We start from the raw sequence: 17,964 nt of genomic DNA, 5'->3' as shown, positions 1-17,964 counted from the left end.
TTCGCTTAGAATATATAGAATAGCTGCAGTACACGACTCAATTTAGCAACGATAAGAGTATAAATTGGAAATGCCAAATTTTCAAAAGCCTTTTTCTGGCTCTTCGGATGGCAATCCTGTAATGAACGACCTGGGCAATAAAGTCGCTATCAAGGTTTTCGATTGTAGAAGTGCGCAGGATGGCAACGAAGAGCAGAACGTAAACGTAACCACAAACCAAATGTATTTAATGTTCCAGAGTAACAATTATAACGTACCGCCGCCAAATTATCATGCGGATGATTTGGGCTCTCAAGTACCACCTACGCATTCTTATTACGCTCCATTCCAACCTCCCGCCCATCTTCAACCTCCCATGCCTCCTATTTATAAAAACAACGCATATCCTGTCACAGACCAGTATAGTGATTCATCATTTCCTAATACTTCAGGCCACGCTTCGGTAATTGACGGCAATTATTATAACGATGCTCTGGCTTCTATACCTACAACAACGACAGGTAGTACTACAATCACTACAGACAATGGCAATACTATTGATAGTGAAGAGTACATTGATAACATGGAAGTCTTTAGTAACGAAGATAACGAAAATATTGATAATGTAAAGCAAATTGAGCTGAAATCTGAGAAAGGCTCGAATCTTCTTTCAGCAGCTTCAATCGTGAAAAAGGAACAACTTTCTGGCTTTGAAAATCTGCTCCCTTTATCAAGGACGGAGTCTGGCTTAGTTACTGCAGACGAGATTAAGTCTTCCTTGGATTTGGAGAATTTGGATGATGATAACACTGATAGTAATGATAATGATAGGGTTTGTGGTGATGGTTTAAGTTTTAAGTTAAAAAACTCACCTATGCGGAAACATTTTCACTTGAACCCCAAAAGAATAACAAGGGTGAGAACTGGTAGGGTATCACACAATATAATTGAGAAGAAATACCGTTCCAATATTAATGATAAAATTGAACAACTAAGGAGAACTGTGCCAACGCTACGAGTAGCGTATAAAAAATGTAATGATCTTCCCATTACATCCAGAGACCTAGTAGACTTAGATGGTCTAGAACCAGCAACAAAACTGAACAAGGCCTCCATTTTGACGAAATCTCTTGAATACATTTGCCACTTAGAAAGAAAGTGCTTGCAGCTAAGTCTGGCTAATCAGCACTTATCAAATGATACACGGGACTCATTTGTTCAGCTTTCCGAGCCATCGCAACCGCTGAGTGACAACAGTAGTAGTGAACAAGTACAAAGGCAAAATAGAAACTACCAACGGCAGCGGCAGCGGCACCAACGACAACAACAACCATTGCATAACATTCAATATAATATTCCACATCAAAACGGCCTCATGAGCGGCACCAACAACAATTCACATGATATGGATTTTAATAATGCAGGAGACTTTTGATATTTTGATAACAAATCGTTTCAATGCGTGGATAACGACGAAACGAAAAAGAAATACTATATACAAATATCTGTACTTGTGTGTATGCGTAACATTGTAATTTTAATTTGCATTGAATATTCTATTCTCTGCCTGCTTCTAAATGCTAGCTAAGCGCTGGAAGACGTTCTTGAGTATGCGCACCGTAGATATAACGTGATTGACCTCACTTAATGCCGTCAAACTAACTATCCGGGAAGAAAAAACTCCTGAGAAAGTAAAACTAGTTTTTCTTTTTAGTACATGCATTTAAGTAAATTGTAATTAAGGGTAATTGATATATGACGTATTTATGTAAGTAGAGAGCAGGGGCCAACTAACATTTTTCACAGGTGCATTTACTTTTTTCACAAGTGCACGTGGTTCCGCACTTGCAACTTTCACCACAGCTTTTACATTGAGGGTTTCCAGTGTTGTGATCACATTTACACTTTTCACCACCAGAACAGGTTGGAAGACAGGCGCTCCCGCACTGACAGGAGTCTTTGCAGCATTCGCCCTCACAGGCACATTTTTTTACAGCCATTTTTATTGAGTGCAACTTTATATTATGATATTCAGTAAATTATTAGATTTCATTGTTCTTAAGAGCATGATAAATGCGCTCTTCCTTTATATATCTTGCCTAAGTACTACTTCGCAACTCCCTGGTACCCCTCCCCCGATCCTTTTTCGTCTGCGAGACAAAAATTACTTTCACGCAGCAATAAAGACGCATTTATTGTTCTATTATCTTCGCACCGCCACGCACTAGGGGTCCAACAAAAAAAGAAAAAAAAATGACCAGTTTTCATGCAAGTTGACGTATAATCATACAGTGCTCATTTGAAAGGCTTTCTGCAGAAAAAGCGACGCCTGAAAAGAGACAGGAAAACTTTCTGCATGAATGCCTGCCAAATTAAACCAGTAGAGTATGAAATTACTGTAAATTTACCTTACAAACGTCCAGTTAACATGGCTTAATTTCTTTTGTTATTACAATCGAGAAGAAAAAATTATGAATGACGACGACAAATAAAGGTAGCAGTACTTCTGCAGTTATGTTTCTCCATCCACTAAGGCCTGCCTTACTCACTACTTTCGTAATTATAAATGTGGTTGGTTCGAAGTTCAGTTTCCATGCTTTCGTTATCACTGAAGTCTGTAGCTAGGTAGTTAGAATCTCCGGTGTGATTAGCGGCTCCTGGCCTAACCACCGAGCTTTTTTTATTTGGCCCGATCTCAGGTTTGGGTCCATGCGAATTGGCTTTTCGCTTGGGCTTCCTTAGTAGTTGTCGATATTTGGAGAACGCTGTCTTTGTATTAGGTTTGAAATTCGATTTACTTCCAAAACCGAGGCTTTGCTCAAGTTTATTCTCATTTTTCATTATCTTATGTCTTCTTCTTCTCTCCCTTATTCTTTCAATCGGAGATTTCCAGATGGGCAAGGGAGAAGCCACTAAACTTGATGAACCGTGTGAAGTAGCTTTACTTTGAGTAGGATTTAATTCCCGGTTTAACGTTATAGTGCTTACATGCTTGCCTAAATCATCTCCGTAATAATTGACCGTTGGATTGGCAAAGAATTTATCTCTGTTGTTAATTTTCCGTCCAAGTACAGTCTTTTTGCTTATATGCAGTTCCCTCTTTTCCAATACACCAATTAAGCCCCAAACGTTCACTGTTATCAAAACTCTCAAAAAGTGAACAAAGTTAAAAGTCCAACCTCTAACATGCTTAGTGAAGGCAGTGAAAAAAATTGTGGTAAAATAGAATAGAATAAATATTATCATATTATACGCCAATAATGGTATTGTTTCGTGATAGTTCTCCCAAAGTATTCGCAGTTGTGTTTTACACTTACCGTCCGTATTAGTTTCAGCAGTTCTCGGTAAAAGTATGTAAGCAAAATTGTGCCATGTGAAGTAACAAATAATAGAGATAAAAATTGTGTAAATCAGTAGGTCGATCACCTTAAAAAATACCTTTAAAACAACAATATTCCTTCTCCAAAGAAGATTTCCAAATAAAATGTTATCGACTAGTGAAAGGAGACAACCCACAATAATTATGAAATGAGAGCCCTTTTTCATTTTAAATGGGATCCAATTCCAAGTCGGTTTTCCATAATTGGACTGTAAGTAATGAACGATATAAATCCAGTTTATATCACTCAAAATATTCGTAACTAATTCACATATTTTATATGGTGCGGTTTCTACGATGGACGATTCAAATTGGCTCGCATCCTGGTAGTCATCGTGATATTGGCTGTCAAATATGACGGCTATGGTCTCGTTAAGGAATACCGTTTTTATAATCGCCGAAAAAAGGACGTATATATGCACAACTTTATTCCTTCTATTATGATTATCAGATGGAAGTAATAAAACAACCAAAAAAAGCATCCATGTTGCCACACAGATACACCCAGAAGCAAAGGTAATCATTATCATTCCTAGGGGAAATGGGTCTTTTCCGATGTACTTACTACTGTCATCTTGAATGTTAAATTTGTTGCTGATATCATAAACAAAGTCCTGTAGAATGTGAGAGAAGTCACTGCCGTTATCACAACGGATTAAAAAGGATGGATAATTTAAAGTGTAATTATAAGTACGCAAGTGCCATGAATTGCTGGCTAGAGAGATGAATCCGCTTGTTAACACACTTGCTCTGCATGAGTTGCCATATTTGTTAAGTATTTTATCGTCTATCAAATCAGTGAGGTTATACGCCGGAATGTTGTTGATGTGTTTTTTATAAGAATGAGGCCGATGATCATAATGTGGTGGTCTTTCATCGCCAGGTTTATGTCCTGGAGGACCAGGTATTAAATCGGGAGGTTGAATTCTCTTTCTTGCTGCTTTTTCATACGCACCCACAAGTCCTAAAGTGTAAATTAAAATGAGGAGGTAGTAAAAATGCAATCTTATGTTCATTAACCTCGCACGTAAAGACGTTTCGCAACAAAAAGTGTTTGTAAGTGCAATATTGATAAGTATTGTTTTTGAGCCCTTCTACTTGAGCTACCATTTGGGGGGATACTCGTTTCAAGTATGATGGAAGCCTTATCTTTGACACATCTTCCAGTCAATTTTCTCGCCAAGCTAAAAAAAAGTTTCAATTTTCTCATCACCCCGAAATAACAAAAGAAATATATTGCTCTTTAGCTCTCACTTGCAAATTTTCTATCCCACTAAAATTAGTAGTTTTGATCTCTGCCACATCGATTATGTTATCTTCACATATTATTTGATAGAAATCAGACGTTCTCCGTTCTTCCTCTTCTTCTCCTTCTTCTTCTTCTTGAATGTCTATTGTATAGTGACAACTAAATTGTGCGTATAAAACAATCACCGAAAACGAACTACTACGGGACACAAATGAATGATTTATGCACCACAAATTAGGGAGAAAAAGAGCCTAATAAAAATTCTTAGGTCGTTTTGTTTATCTAGACACATACGTGAAAAAGCTAACATGGTGTTTCTATGATATACAACGTACTACAAGTGAACGGTATTTAGAATCTTTTTTTGTAAGCTCCATAAAGGGACATTAATAACATAGGCTCGAATACCGGCAACTAGAGGAACAATCACAATGAAAAGAATCGTGCCTATGCTTGGATAAATCAAGCCCCAAACAAAACTAAAAGATGGTCTAAGAGTAGCTTGTGAACATATTGCAAAACCCAATAACTCCTTGCTTTCAATAAAAACTTTATATTGGGCCCATTTATTAATGCCCACATGGAATCCTATCATTTCTTTTTAACTAAGCTTTGAGTGTTAATCGCTTACTAACGTCCTTAATTTTTTTTTTCCCTAATTTAGTCTCTATAATTTTTTGTATTCTTCCAAGGCTCCACCATTACCATTCTCGCGTATCTATTTTTCTTAGATTATCCATCAAGCGTATTTTGAGACTTAATTGCAGTATACTCTTCATTTCTATTGAGTACCCATAAGCTCTCTTCTGGCTGGGTATTGCACCCACACAATACATCCTTTTCATGAATCAGTAACCTACACAAAGGTCAGGAATTATTGTTATTTTAAGAAGCTAATCCTCTACAGAAGGAGAAGTGATGTGACACATTTATGCTTTTTACCTAACTTTTTTGCCCACGATTTGTGAAGTAGGCGTTCACTGTCGCACCTATTTAATGACTTATGTGTTAGCCCTTTCCCAAATAAGAAATAGTACTAGGAAATTGGGTTCGAATGACCATGATTCAAGCTTACCCCTCAGCTAAATATAGCAATTAAATCGGAAGAGCGACTCTAGATCTGCCACATGAAAAAAATCATGGCAAAAGGCACCCTATATTATCTACTGTAGTGCCTTTTTGAAAAAACAATTTCAAGATCCTTAGCATTACGGTGTAGTGCCACTCGGTGGAAAAAAGACAGGCATCTATCTCAGTTGACAGTCAACGACTTTTCTAATTCATTGGCACAATACCTCTGTTTTACTATCAAGAATGCCGCGAGTGTGCGAAATACGTTTTCTCGGAGAAACAGTGCAAAAAAGAGGAAAGGAATAACAACGTCCGCAGTTTGTTTTTCCGGTTTATCGTTTACATGATTATTCTGGAAGATGTCCCCTGCAGCAGCAATCATAGGGCCCACACACTGCCACATCTTGCACAGGTAATATGCCAGTTGAAAATTAAGAAAAGTGGTCTGGCCACATGAAAGCTAAAAAGGCAGAGATTTAGATTAACTCTCCCTGAAACTGCCAAGGTACCATAGTTGCATATTGAATCATGCTTGCCCACTTCTGGAGATGGCTACCCCACGCCCCTTTGACAATTTACTCCTCTCAGTGAACCCAGCAAACGGAGAGGGGTCGAAAAAGATGGATCCGGCAGAACTGTGCGCCAATTCTTAGGGTTATGAGGAAGTGTGAGCTCATCTTGACAAAATGCGTAGAAGATAAAAAGGGCCACGGACGTTCCTGTTACACTTTAAATGGTTGTCTCAGAAAGCATCGAATGAACAACTTGAATCTCCAGGCACTTGCTTTAAATCTATTGTTGGTTGATTTCTTAGTAATGCAACCAGGTGCTCCAGCCCAACCGAAAAAAGGGAAATTAACTTTGCGTCGGTGAGCTCTGACGCAATGCGGGAGGGGATTTCCCGAACGGAAATTTCACGGCGCTGAGAAATAATCGGAACCGGAGTTGCGTCACTGGTCCCAACGGTGACATGCAAAGAAAATTTTATTGGCACTAAATCTATGAGGATGGATTGAGGGTAGGAAGGAGTACTAGGCGAAAAACATAGCTAGGAGCAGAAGGCGAGTGAAACCCTTTCCACGCTAGGGAGAGTGGTTTGATAAGGATTACCTCCTCACTCGAGAAACTAGGTAATGCCTGCATCATTACCAAATTCAAGTATATAAAAAGGAACAAGCTGATTTATTTTTCTCACGCGTTCTGCTTAAAAATAATACATTAGATAATTTGATCGATTAACTAAGGTTTTCTGCAGTAGTTGATATCTCCATAGATATAGAGTAACCATCTTGGAAGAAGAAGACAGCCAAAAATCAAATAACTAAAAACCAAAAACTCATTCAAATGTTAATGCAAATAAAAATGGACAATCATCCTTTGAATTTTCAACCTATTTTAGTTTCTCATCCAATGACCAGAGACAGTACGAAGCCAAAAAAAATGACGGACAAAACTTTTATTCCAAACCCTCCTGTAGGATTTATTAAAGAGGAAAATAAAGCTGATTTGCATACCATTTCGGTAGTGACATCTAACGTTACTCTACCGCAAATTCAACTCCCCAAGATTGCAACGCTTGAAGAGCCAGGTTATCAAAGTAGAACTGACTCTTTTACGGATCTTTCTGCCAGAAGAAATTCGGTTAATATAGGAGCACTGTGTGATGACATGCCAAACACTGCGGGCCCACACATTCCAAGGCCGGTGACAATGAACAATTTGATTCCTCCACCTTTACCAAGACTAAATACATACCAACTTAGACCGCAACTACCGGATGCTCATTTAAACTGTCATTTCAATTCTAACCAATATACCACTGCATCCCAGGCACCACTCGAATCCGCGTACACTACAGCATCTACATTCACCAACCAGCCGGCAGCCTCATATTTTGCCTCAAATAGCACCCCAACTACGAGAAAAAATAGCGCCACAACGAATCCTCTTTACGAAGAGAGACGTCGACTCTCTGTTTCTCTTTCAGAACAAGTTTTCAACGAAGGCGAAAGATATAACAATGACGGCCAGTTGATTGGTAGAACAGGCAAACCGTTAAGAAATACTAAGAGAGCCGCTCAAAATAGAAGTGCTCAAAAGGCGTTTAGACAACGCCGTGAGAAATACATCAAGAATCTCGAAGAAAAATCAAAACTATTTGATGGTTTGATGAAAGAAAACAGCGAATTGAAAAAAATGATTGAATCACTAAAATCGAAATTAAAAGAGTAGAGCAATGATTACTAGCACCAGTAACATCCTGAAACTTTTCAAAACATACAATGAGCATTTCTTCAGGGGGGATGCAACCTCCTTCCCCAAAAAAATTTCTACACAAAGTGGCGAGATATGACGAGACAGGAAAACAATTTATGGGTTCTAGTTCAGGCAGCCAGTATTAGGTAATCAGCAAACTTAATTTTTCACTATTTTAATTTTTGTTTCCTTCTTCTCCCTTTTTTCATGTCAGGCACATTACTTAAAAAGAAAGAGGTTAGGGTGTAAAAATATACGTAGAAAATACATAGCAAACAAAGAGAATTATATCATAGCAATTACTTTCAAAAGTTTATTCCCCTAATTTTCTCAGCTTAGCGGATTTTCTCGCCTTTTTTTCGCTTTCTGATGTAATGAATATTGTTGACGTAAGATGGTCTTTACGTAATTGGTTTTTTTTTGGTTTCCAAGGAGAGTTCCGGCCAGGAATCCCCCTATAGGGCTGATCTGGAGAACACCAGGAAAAACGATATGATGAAGCCCGATATTTATTTTCCTGTCCGGTGAACCCGTTATTTTTAAGTTCCGGTTTCTCTATTAAATTTTTAACCATTGCGTGAAGTAGATCTAGGTATACTAAGTGAGAAATATCATTATATATACATATGTATGAAAGCAGTAAAAATAAAATTCAGGGTAATAAGGGGATGACTTACGTTTAATTTCAGCGACCGGTCCGGATGATACCAGCAGCAATCAAAGTTTGAATCTTTTTGAATACTTCTGGATTTTTCATGTGTTCTTGTAAAGCAGCGGGATTCTGTTGAGCTTGTTGCAAAATACTTTGCATGACGGGATCTTGCATGATTGCAGCCACTTCAGGATCTTTCATGGCCCTTTGATAGGTCTCTTCTGGAGTTTCGTTACCGGTATCGGGTTGGAATCTCTGTTGGCTTGCCTTGTAGTACAGCTGATCAATCTCCTTGGCACTAGAACCCTTATTCACTTCGGCATCCTTGGTTCTGGCCTCATCTAGTGTTTCCAAAGCAGCAGCGTATTCTTTTACGGCAATTTGTGCGGTGGCCTTTCTAATATAAGCTCTCACGAAATTTGGATCTTTTTCAATGGCTTTGTTACAATCTGCGATGGCTTCAGGGAAAGACATTAATTTAGCTAGGGCAGCAGCTCTATTGGAATATCCTCTAGCGTCTTCAGGTGCCCTTTTGATCATTTCAGTATAAGCCTTTACAGCATTTGGCCAATCACTCTTAGTGAAATATTCCTTACCTTCAAGACGAGCTTCTTCTGCCTTTTCAGGATTAACATATGCCTCCGCCTCAGCTTTTTTCAATTCCTTTTCAGCGTTCCTTAATTTGGTCAAAATGTCGGCGGTACGGTGTTCGGTCAATGATTTTTGGTAGTATTCTATGGTTTTTTTCAAGTCACCTAATTTGTGATAAGCATTACCAATACGTGCAAATGATTTAGAAATCACCTTGTAATCTGCTCTCATTTCTCTACCTTGCTCAACAGCATCATTCAAGGTTGCGATAGCAGTCTCGTATTCGCCTTTTTCGTATTCAGCAGCAGCACGGTTGTTCAAATAGGTGATATCTTTGTGCAGTTCCCACGCCTTGTTGTAGTGCTCTATAGCTTCATCGAACTGACGGGTCTTATAAAACTTGTTACCTTCGGCTTTTTCCTTGTCGGCTTCAGTTTTAGAGTCATCTTCGTCGACTTCCATTGGCTCGGATTCCTTGCCTTCCTCTTTCTGTGGTGCTTTTGAGGAATGTTCTTTCTTTGTGGTGGAATCGCTTTGTGGTTTAGCGTCTTCCTTTTGTTCAGCACCTTTACTGGCTTCTGGCTCCTTTGGCATGGAGTTTGATTGGTTTATATCATCCATATTTAAATCAACGCCCATTAATGTAGCCATGATGGTCATTAATCTTGGATCGGTAAATAGATCTTGGCCAATAGCTTGTGGATTTTGCTTGTATCCAATTAGTTTAGCAACTAATTGAGGGTCTTTCATCATTTCGCTTGTTTTTGGGTTTTTTTTCAAGTTTTCAATTAAATTTGGATCAGCAAATAACTGTGTCAACCCTAAATCAGGTTGTGCTTGCCTTGTCTGTTGGGTACGATGAACCTGGTCCAACCCTTCTTTGGCGGCCTTGTTACTGGCATCCAACTCCAAAGCTTTTTTGTAGTTGCTTTCAGCTTCATCTAGATCGCCAAGACCTAAGTGGGCGGCACCAAGTCTATTATAACCCTTAGACCAAGATGGATTAATTTTGACACATTCATTGGCATCACTCAATGCGTCGCTAAATTTCTTTAAAGAAGTATAACACGCAGATCTGTTGGAATATAAAACGTGATTTGGGGCTTCAGAAACTTCAATAGCTTTAGTGAAGAGCTCGATCGCCTTATTGTAATCCTTAGCGGTAAATGCTGCGTTGCCTTGTTGTTTGTATTCGTCAGCTGTCAATGACATCTTTCTTGCGCGTGAGTTGTTTTAACTGCAGGGAGAAATTTGGGACCAGATTCGTAGTCTTTAACGATATACCTTACTAAGATGATTGATCTATATATACTTTTTCACCAAATGCTATTCACTTAATCTATCTATGTAATTTTTTTTTATTCCTTAAAGGAGGAGAAGCGAAGAAAGAGCGATGAACCTGAATTTTTTTTCTGGAATGTTCTATCATACTACACGAACATCCAAGAAGATTAGCTCTCATAGTCAAATATTATGTATAATGAACTTGCATCTAGTTCAATGGTACGGTCAATTGCGGCGTTCGTTTTGAAGGTATCGTCAGAAGTTGCCAGACATAAAACATTATCCGAACAAGCAATCTTAACGACGCTATTCTCGTTAAATTTGGCGAAGTTTTTTATCTTCTTGCGGGTTTGTAGATTCCAGCATGAAATAATGCCATCAGAACCGGCTGTATATAAGAACTCAGAGTGAGGGGAAAATTCAATAGAGTTTACTGGATACGCTAGGTTGGTGTCCTTTAGATTCAAACGGTGGCATCTAAATGCGAACCTTTTGCTTGAGCTGTCGCTATTGCCCTGATCATTGAAGAACTCCACGGCGACACGCCCATCAATGCTGCTACATGCATAACCTTCTTGGTCTTGTGGTAAAAGGGCGACGTCTCTTATTTGATACTTCAGTCCAGATTCCTCCACTGTTCCGTTATCATCTTCACAGAGTGGTAGGTGAAACCATCGGACCTGGCTATTGTTCATACCAACGATTAATCGAGAGGAGTTCGTATCCATGGTAAATACCTTATTCTTTACTTTCGTGTTATTAGAGTTCAGATTTTTCACAGGAGTGACTTCGTCAAGGTAATTGCGAGGATCGATAACCTCTATCAGGCCATCCCATGACGCGGCAATAAGTTTATCATCTCCATATTTGCATATTCGGCAAATGCCCAAATTCGCTTCATTGCTCGTCAAAGCTTGGAAGCTGGGCATACCTATCAAATCAACTTTTAGAATTTCACCCTGTACAGTTCCCACGTATATTTGCAGATCGGGATTATTGATAAAATTGCAGCTCAATAACGGATGCTTATAACGTAGCGATTGTAAAAGTTTAACATTTTTCCCCTGGTTGTCGAATTTGTAGACCGTTAACGAACCATCCCAAGACGTTATTAAAAGCAGTGATCTGGAAGAGATGATTTTAATGTCGCTTATGTAGTCTTTTGGGGCCTGTTCAATCTCTACTATCTGCATGCCGTAACCGTTGCGTTGCCGTGCTGCGGTTGTAGAATGGATTTCTTTTCGCGATGATATATTGTTTTCTTGTTGTTTTTTTTAGTTTCGGGCATGCAGATCTCCGTACATATATGTATGAGTATATAAACGGAAGATAAATTAAACGGATGATATATTATGCAAAGGGGTTTCAACCTCGATTATTTATCATTAACCCATTTTGATAGCTAAGTTTTACGAGGCTTGATTGTTATCGAAGGTTGGTCGTATCTTAGCGCGCTTCCTCGTATCTAATTTTTTTTCCTCTTCGTCCTCCTCACTGGAGTTTTCTGGTGACAATATTTTCCTCTTGATTGTGTTCAGTGACTTTATTTTTGTGTTCAATTCATTGTTTCCTTGAGTATCGATCTGCTCGACACCTCGTAGAGGAGTTGTTGGAGGCGTTCCAATAGAGTCCTTTTGGGCCTTCATTTGCTTTCTCAAGTCGCTTGCTTCTCTTTTCAACTGTCTTAACTTCCTAATTTGGTCTTGTGTCTTGAAGAAATCTGGTATTTGGGATTCAAGAAATGTGACCCAATTGTCACAATCTGAATGGATTTGGTAGTCTATAATGCCATGCCAAGGTGAGTCGCCAATGGGAGTCTTGTTTACGAGGATGATTAGCCCTCCACGGTCGTGAATTCTCTTACTTAATTTTTTCACTAGCTGTTTCACACCATCAACTTTCAAACTCGTACCCATGATGATCAAAAGATCAGGGTTGCCTCTAATTATGTCAAGGTTTAGACCTTGTGTAATAATTTCACAGGATGGGTGGTTTTCACCATACAGGACGATGTTAGGTCTTAGAATACCAACGTTGGAACCCAGTGTTCGCTTTCCTTCATTCATCCTTTTGTTGATAAGTGCCTCGCAATCCGGACACAATGGTAGCTCACCTCTTCTCAAACAGCGAGACCAGTACCTGCTCCAGGAGAAGGTCTGGAAGCACTTCGTGCACGAAAGAGTTTTCAGATCGCCATGCAACTGAACGACATCCAGATTTTTCCAATGTGAACTAAATGATGTAAGCGGTAATTTTCTATTCGACATAGTAAGACCTATGCTTTCTTCTAGCCCATCGATGTTTTGTGTATAACAGCGCAGCAGTTTATTCCTGTCTTTTAAGTGTGCGATAAACTTGTGGGTCTTAGTCGGTTTTGCTAACTGGACATTTGAGTAGAGTCTCTCCATAAATTTAGCAAAAATGGAGATTTTGAAGTCATCTCTAAATAGTGAAATATCAAACATTTCCCTACCGGATTTGATAGACCAATACTGTGAAGAGTCTCTTTTCACTAGGTCGTAGAGCCCATCAGAAGACCGAAAGTCAGGAATGCCTGCGTTACATGAAATGCCTGCCCCAGTTAGACAAGCAATTCTTCTAGATCTGCCCAACTGCTTGGTGACGAGCCGAAGAAGTTCGTCATCGGCGTTAAGGTTCGTAATGTGTGCCAATTTCTCAGTCTGCAAAGAGGACGACAAGTCAGAGCACATCGAACCCGATCGACTTGCAGGTGGCGAGGGCGATGCTGAAGTCATTTTTTGAGAAAAACGGGTCTGGTAGTATGTAAAAGAACTCCTCAGTTTTTACACACACTAACCACGTATTGTCTCTCGCTTGTGTTATATAGGACGTACACCAGATGTAGCTCTGGCACGAACTAACATTGTCTTGCTTTTATTGACGTTTTACCCTTTGCGGTAACCGCAAATCCAACGTCCTTCGTGATGTTGGGTTTCATGCGGTTACCCGCACTTGAGGGGTACCCGCCACAGAAACACGTGCAGTGCATTTGCCACTGCGCATAGCCGCAGGAAGCGGGAAAAACAAACAGGGAAGAAGCAGGAAGAGCGACAGCAAGAACCTGTGCCAAAGAAGAAGATGATGAAGTTTGGCCCGCCGTGTGCGCATTTTGCTTCCAAAGGTTCCCGTTTCCGCATTTCTAAGCTAGTGTTCCTTCATCAACATCTTCTAACATTTCGCATTCTACTGCTCTTCGGGCCCACGCTTCTCACTCAGCACTTTGTATATATGGCCATCTCCTCATGATGAGTCCCGCCCAAGATAAACTGCACCACCAGCACCATCATCATAACCCCTCTTCGTCGTCTTCCAAGATGGCTAACGTTTATCAGGTTACGACGCCAAAATCTCCTCAGGATTTGGACAACAATATGGACGAGCCCTTCAAAATGGGCACCGCCACTGGTAATGCGGACAAGGACAGTGAAAATACCCAGCGGTTGAAGTACGAGTGCGCCAAGGGGGAGATACTGAATGTTCTGAATCTGCATATAATGCTCAATCACAAGCATATCGGGCACTTGCGAAGAAATGTCCAAAGGGTTAACGCAAAACTAGCTCTCTTGGAAACCCTGCATAACGATACTAGCTTATTGAACAAAATCGAACGGACATATCAACTTAAAATAAAGCAACAGCAACAGCATAGCGCCCTCAGCGGCCACCCTCATTACAGTATGGGTATGGAAAATACAAACGCATCAGATTATAACTTATCATACCCGGCTCTATCGGATTATAACATCAATTGTCAGCCCCTGTCCTCAAGCAGCAACTCAAATATGTCGACAACGCGCATACCTCACCATCACTATCATACCAGAAGCAAGAGTAATGGGCTCCTTTTGGAGCCTTCTGCCCTCCGTCCGGCAAACTCGAATATAATTGACTACAGACTGACAGGTTCTAAATCCCTATCGGAAGCTATAACCAAGCCCACTCTCGTCTCCTTGCCTCACACCAAATCGGATGGTACTTCCTCGCCTCGTTCCTCTTCAATATCCCCCTTAGACGAGCAGCCAGGGTTTCAAATACTCCCCTTTAAACCAAGCCAGATGCACCTTAACCACAGACGTAATTACAGTAGCACCTGCTTGACGAGCAATAGCGGTATCATTGGTAAGACCGAAGATAATGAGCCCATTTTCAGGAGATACGACGGAATTCTGGTTATAATTACATGCTCCAAATGCGACCGTTCTGGCTTCACTTCCGCGCAAGGTATCGTCAACCATACCCGACTAAAGCATTCCAAACTATATTCGAGCCAACCGTTGGCCGTTTTAAACAACCAAAAACTACTTCCTAATGATAAACAAGATCCGGAAATTTTATCCAAGTTCGAGAAATTAAAGCTAAACCCAAACAAAGACTATCTGCCTTCTGACATTGCAATTCCAAAACCGCAGTCACCAATCAATCCCACAGAAAACCATACACGGGTTCAAAAGACTATCAAGGACACTCCTCATTTAGAAAAACTATACGAAAATAAAGACGATTTCAGAAAACTGATTGATATGGTCAATGAAACTCCGAATGACTTGAATGAGTTTTTAAAGCAGCGTGAAATTCAACTAAGACAGCAGAAAGAGCAGGAAGAGGAATCTTCTAAATCTGATGATGAAGCTTCTTATGTCCCATCACCGTCTCTCTCGGCAACGACTACTACGCCAACGACTACAGACCCGCCCTCTCCACCAGTTTTATCCTCCTCTTTGCAAAGAAAATTGCTACGTAAGAGGAAGTTGGGTTTAAATAGCACTGCTCCCATTGAAGATTTACCTCTAAGAGAAAGGTTGAGAGCACATCCCACTGACAAAAAACCAAGAAAAGTGGCCCTTTTAACTAATGAACTTGAAGGCCCTGCTACTGTAGCAAAGTCTTCTTCCTATTACAATTTAAGGTCGAAATCAAGGCTCCGTGGGTCTCATACATAGTACACACATATAAATAAGCAAATTACATAATATAATATTCTGTTGGTTTTTTAACCTCATTTGTCGCTTTAGGAGAAAAAGTGAGTTGTATTTTTGCATTTCCCTAATAGTGAACGGTCGCTGAATATGCTCAAAGGGAACGATCAATTAAAATGCTACGATTTACTCATCGAGGCCTTCGCTCTAGCACTCGTTTCAGAAACCTTTTCTTAAGGTTAAACCACACTTACGTTCCATGGTTCTACGCCATAGACGTTCCCAACTCCAAGCCCTATTTACCCATATACAAGACTTTACAATCACCAAAAAAATTCAAACCGTTCTCCATTGATGACTCTAATCGTTTGGAAAAGGCCAGCAAGCGCCAAGAGCGCAGGCCCGTTTTAGTCAATGAGGACTACCTATTCAAAGTGGATCTATCTCATATGGAACTGTCCCCCACCTATTGGGAAGGCCCTACTTATCAAGTACGAAGAGGTGTTTGGTTCGACTCCTCAAATCAACCTCTGCCCAGTGACCTTACTTTGGAAATTGAAGGGTTATATAAACGGCTCAAATTCGACGGCAGAATTGGTGATCCGACCACGGCTCCCCCTGCAGAGTTGCAAGATATATTTAGGTTCAAAGGTAAATACCCAGTTGATAAAGAAAACGAAGAAAAGCAAAAAAAGGGATCGATCGATGAAGATGAGCATGAGTCTACTTTCAAGTTTATTTTGTTCGCCAATGAACAAACAGCATTTTTACTGTCGGATTTAGATGGTGGAAAACTGCAATTAGCCTTTTTAAGGTCCAATCTTGCTCAATCTTTACCGATTAATGCTACAATGATCACAAGGTCGTACAAAAATGCATCCTCTGCAACTACTAAACATACATCTACATCATTTAAGTCAGGGAAAGTGCCGCAGGAGGCTGTGGCAGATGGTAGTAACAGTCCCAAATCAAAAACCATTGAAACAAAATTAGAAAAGAAAGTTTCAAACCTCTTTAATTTATCGGACTTCTTACAATTGTTCAATGGTAATTCCAATAAAGATCAAGATGATTCACAGAGTTTGGAAAAGCAAATGGAAACAGACTACAATAATGCGGATAATAGTCAAGGCGCCAATGCCAGTAGCAAAATAAAGAATGGCAAGAATTCGGACGCAAGTGATGGACAAACTAGAAGTAACAGAAGAGACGTGAATAACTTGGTACTTTGTGTTCATGGTATAGGCCAAACTTTGGGTAAGAAGTACGAATATGTGAATTTTGCACACACCGTAAATTTATTGAGATCTAATATGAAAAGAATTTACAATAATTCCGAGAAATTACAATCACTAAACACAGCACCTGATCACAAAAGCAATTGTAACGTTCAAGTGCTACCCATCACCTGGAGACACTCAATAAGTTTCCAGACCGATGCGAAGGAGGAAAACATAGAAAATCCTGAACTACCGACTTTGTCACAAGTTACAGTGAATGGAGTGCTACCCCTGAGGAAGCTACTGGCTGACGGTCTCCTAGATATTTTGCTGTATGTAGAACCATACTACCAGGATATGATTCTTCAACAGGTAACCTCTCAATTGAACAAAACATTTCGGATTTTCAAAGAATTTAACCCAGACTTTGAGGGGAAAGTTCATTTGGTGGGTCATTCGTTGGGTAGTATGATACTATTCGATATTTTGTCCAAACAAAAAAAATATGAACTAGAATTTCAAGTAGATAATCTGTTCTTCATTGGCTCACCAATTGGATTATTGAAGTTAATTCAAAGAACCAAAATTGGTGATCGCCCAGAATTCCCCAATGACTTGGAGAGGAAATTAGCTGTACAGAGACCGCAATGTAAGGACGTTTATAATCTTTATCACGTCTGTGATCCTATTTCCTATAGGATGGAACCCCTTGTTAGTAAAGAAATGGCTCACTATGAACAAACTTATTTACCTCATTGTAGTGAAGCTTATGGACTGACTTCTAAAGTTTTGGAATTTGGCGAAAACATATGGAAAGATTTGCCAGGTACTGATGAAAACTATTCGCAATCTAAAAAAAATTCATCAGAAAAAACAAAGGTCAAATTATCAGAAAATCTTACGAAAATGCTTACAAATTTGAATTACACCGGACGTTTGGATTACGCCATGTCTCCAAATCTGCTAGAGGTGGATTTTATATCTGCTGTAAAATCACATGTTTCTTATTTCGAGGAACCGGATATTGCAGCGTTCATCCTGAAAGAAATCTTAATCAACCATGAAAATGCGTCAGAAATATATGTAAAAATAAAGACTAATTGACCAGTGGACAGAATGCCCAATTTCTTGCCCAACTTTTTCTTTTGCTGTATTCTATATTCCCATTGCATGAGGATGTATTCGTTTATTCCTTCCGCACTTTCAAGTTGCGGGTAATAAAATTGACATCTCTTCAGTTTTTTTCGTTACTCTGGTTCTGAAATTTTCGACAAGCTCATCGAGCATAGTAAAAGGGCAATGCTTTGGTTATTATACATTAAGTGAGCATACCCACTTGTTAGTAT

The 17,964-nt window shown here is 39.6% G+C and overlaps 8 protein-coding genes across 8 annotated transcripts; 4 read left to right on the top strand and 4 right to left on the bottom strand.

The window, feature by feature from the left end:
• Nucleotides 1-70: 70 nt before the first annotated feature.
• Nucleotides 71-1,414, top strand: HMS1 (Hms1p; the record flags this gene model as incomplete). The annotated part of the gene is made up of 1 exon (XM_033913288.1): nucleotides 71-1,414. One exon carries the CDS (start codon nucleotides 71-73, stop codon nucleotides 1,412-1,414), a length of 1,344 nt encoding a protein of 447 aa, XP_033769179.1.
• A 1,106-nt stretch (nucleotides 1,415-2,520) lies between these two features.
• DFG16 (Dfg16p) lies at nucleotides 2,521-4,374 on the bottom strand (the record flags this gene model as incomplete). Its single annotated transcript, XM_033913287.1, has 1 exon — nucleotides 2,521-4,374. One exon carries the CDS (start codon nucleotides 4,372-4,374, stop codon nucleotides 2,521-2,523), a length of 1,854 nt encoding a protein of 617 aa, XP_033769178.1.
• A 2,648-nt stretch (nucleotides 4,375-7,022) lies between these two features.
• On the top strand, nucleotides 7,023-7,910 carry CIN5 (Cin5p; the record flags this gene model as incomplete). Its single annotated transcript, XM_033913286.1, has 1 exon — nucleotides 7,023-7,910. The coding sequence occupies one exon, from the start codon at nucleotides 7,023-7,025 to the stop codon at nucleotides 7,908-7,910; it is 888 nt and encodes a 295-aa protein (XP_033769177.1).
• Nucleotides 7,911-8,619: 709 nt separating this feature from the next.
• Nucleotides 8,620-10,389, bottom strand: STI1 (Hsp90 cochaperone STI1; the record flags this gene model as incomplete). The annotated part of the gene is made up of 1 exon (XM_033913285.1): nucleotides 8,620-10,389. The coding sequence occupies one exon, from the start codon at nucleotides 10,387-10,389 to the stop codon at nucleotides 8,620-8,622; it is 1,770 nt and encodes a 589-aa protein (XP_033769176.1).
• Nucleotides 10,390-10,628: 239 nt separating this feature from the next.
• On the bottom strand, nucleotides 10,629-11,654 carry BUB3 (Bub3p; the record flags this gene model as incomplete). Its single annotated transcript, XM_033913284.1, has 1 exon — nucleotides 10,629-11,654. The coding sequence occupies one exon, from the start codon at nucleotides 11,652-11,654 to the stop codon at nucleotides 10,629-10,631; it is 1,026 nt and encodes a 341-aa protein (XP_033769175.1).
• A 216-nt stretch (nucleotides 11,655-11,870) lies between these two features.
• On the bottom strand, nucleotides 11,871-13,217 carry HST3 (NAD-dependent histone deacetylase HST3; the record flags this gene model as incomplete). The annotated part of the gene is made up of 1 exon (XM_033913283.1): nucleotides 11,871-13,217. One exon carries the CDS (start codon nucleotides 13,215-13,217, stop codon nucleotides 11,871-11,873), a length of 1,347 nt encoding a protein of 448 aa, XP_033769174.1.
• Nucleotides 13,218-13,724: 507 nt separating this feature from the next.
• Nucleotides 13,725-15,422, top strand: AHC1 (Ahc1p; the record flags this gene model as incomplete). Its single annotated transcript, XM_033913282.1, has 1 exon — nucleotides 13,725-15,422. One exon carries the CDS (start codon nucleotides 13,725-13,727, stop codon nucleotides 15,420-15,422), a length of 1,698 nt encoding a protein of 565 aa, XP_033769173.1.
• Nucleotides 15,423-15,574: 152 nt separating this feature from the next.
• Nucleotides 15,575-17,722, top strand: DDL1 (putative carboxylic ester hydrolase; the record flags this gene model as incomplete). Its single annotated transcript, XM_033913281.1, has 1 exon — nucleotides 15,575-17,722. The coding sequence occupies one exon, from the start codon at nucleotides 15,575-15,577 to the stop codon at nucleotides 17,720-17,722; it is 2,148 nt and encodes a 715-aa protein (XP_033769172.1).
• Nucleotides 17,723-17,964: the final 242 nt, after the last annotated feature.

This window comes from Saccharomyces paradoxus, chromosome XV (genome assembly GCF_002079055.1).
Source record: "Saccharomyces paradoxus chromosome XV, complete sequence".
NCBI lineage: Eukaryota > Fungi > Ascomycota > Saccharomycetes > Saccharomycetales > Saccharomycetaceae > Saccharomyces > Saccharomyces paradoxus.
This window is presented reverse-complemented; position numbering and strand designations above follow the sequence as displayed.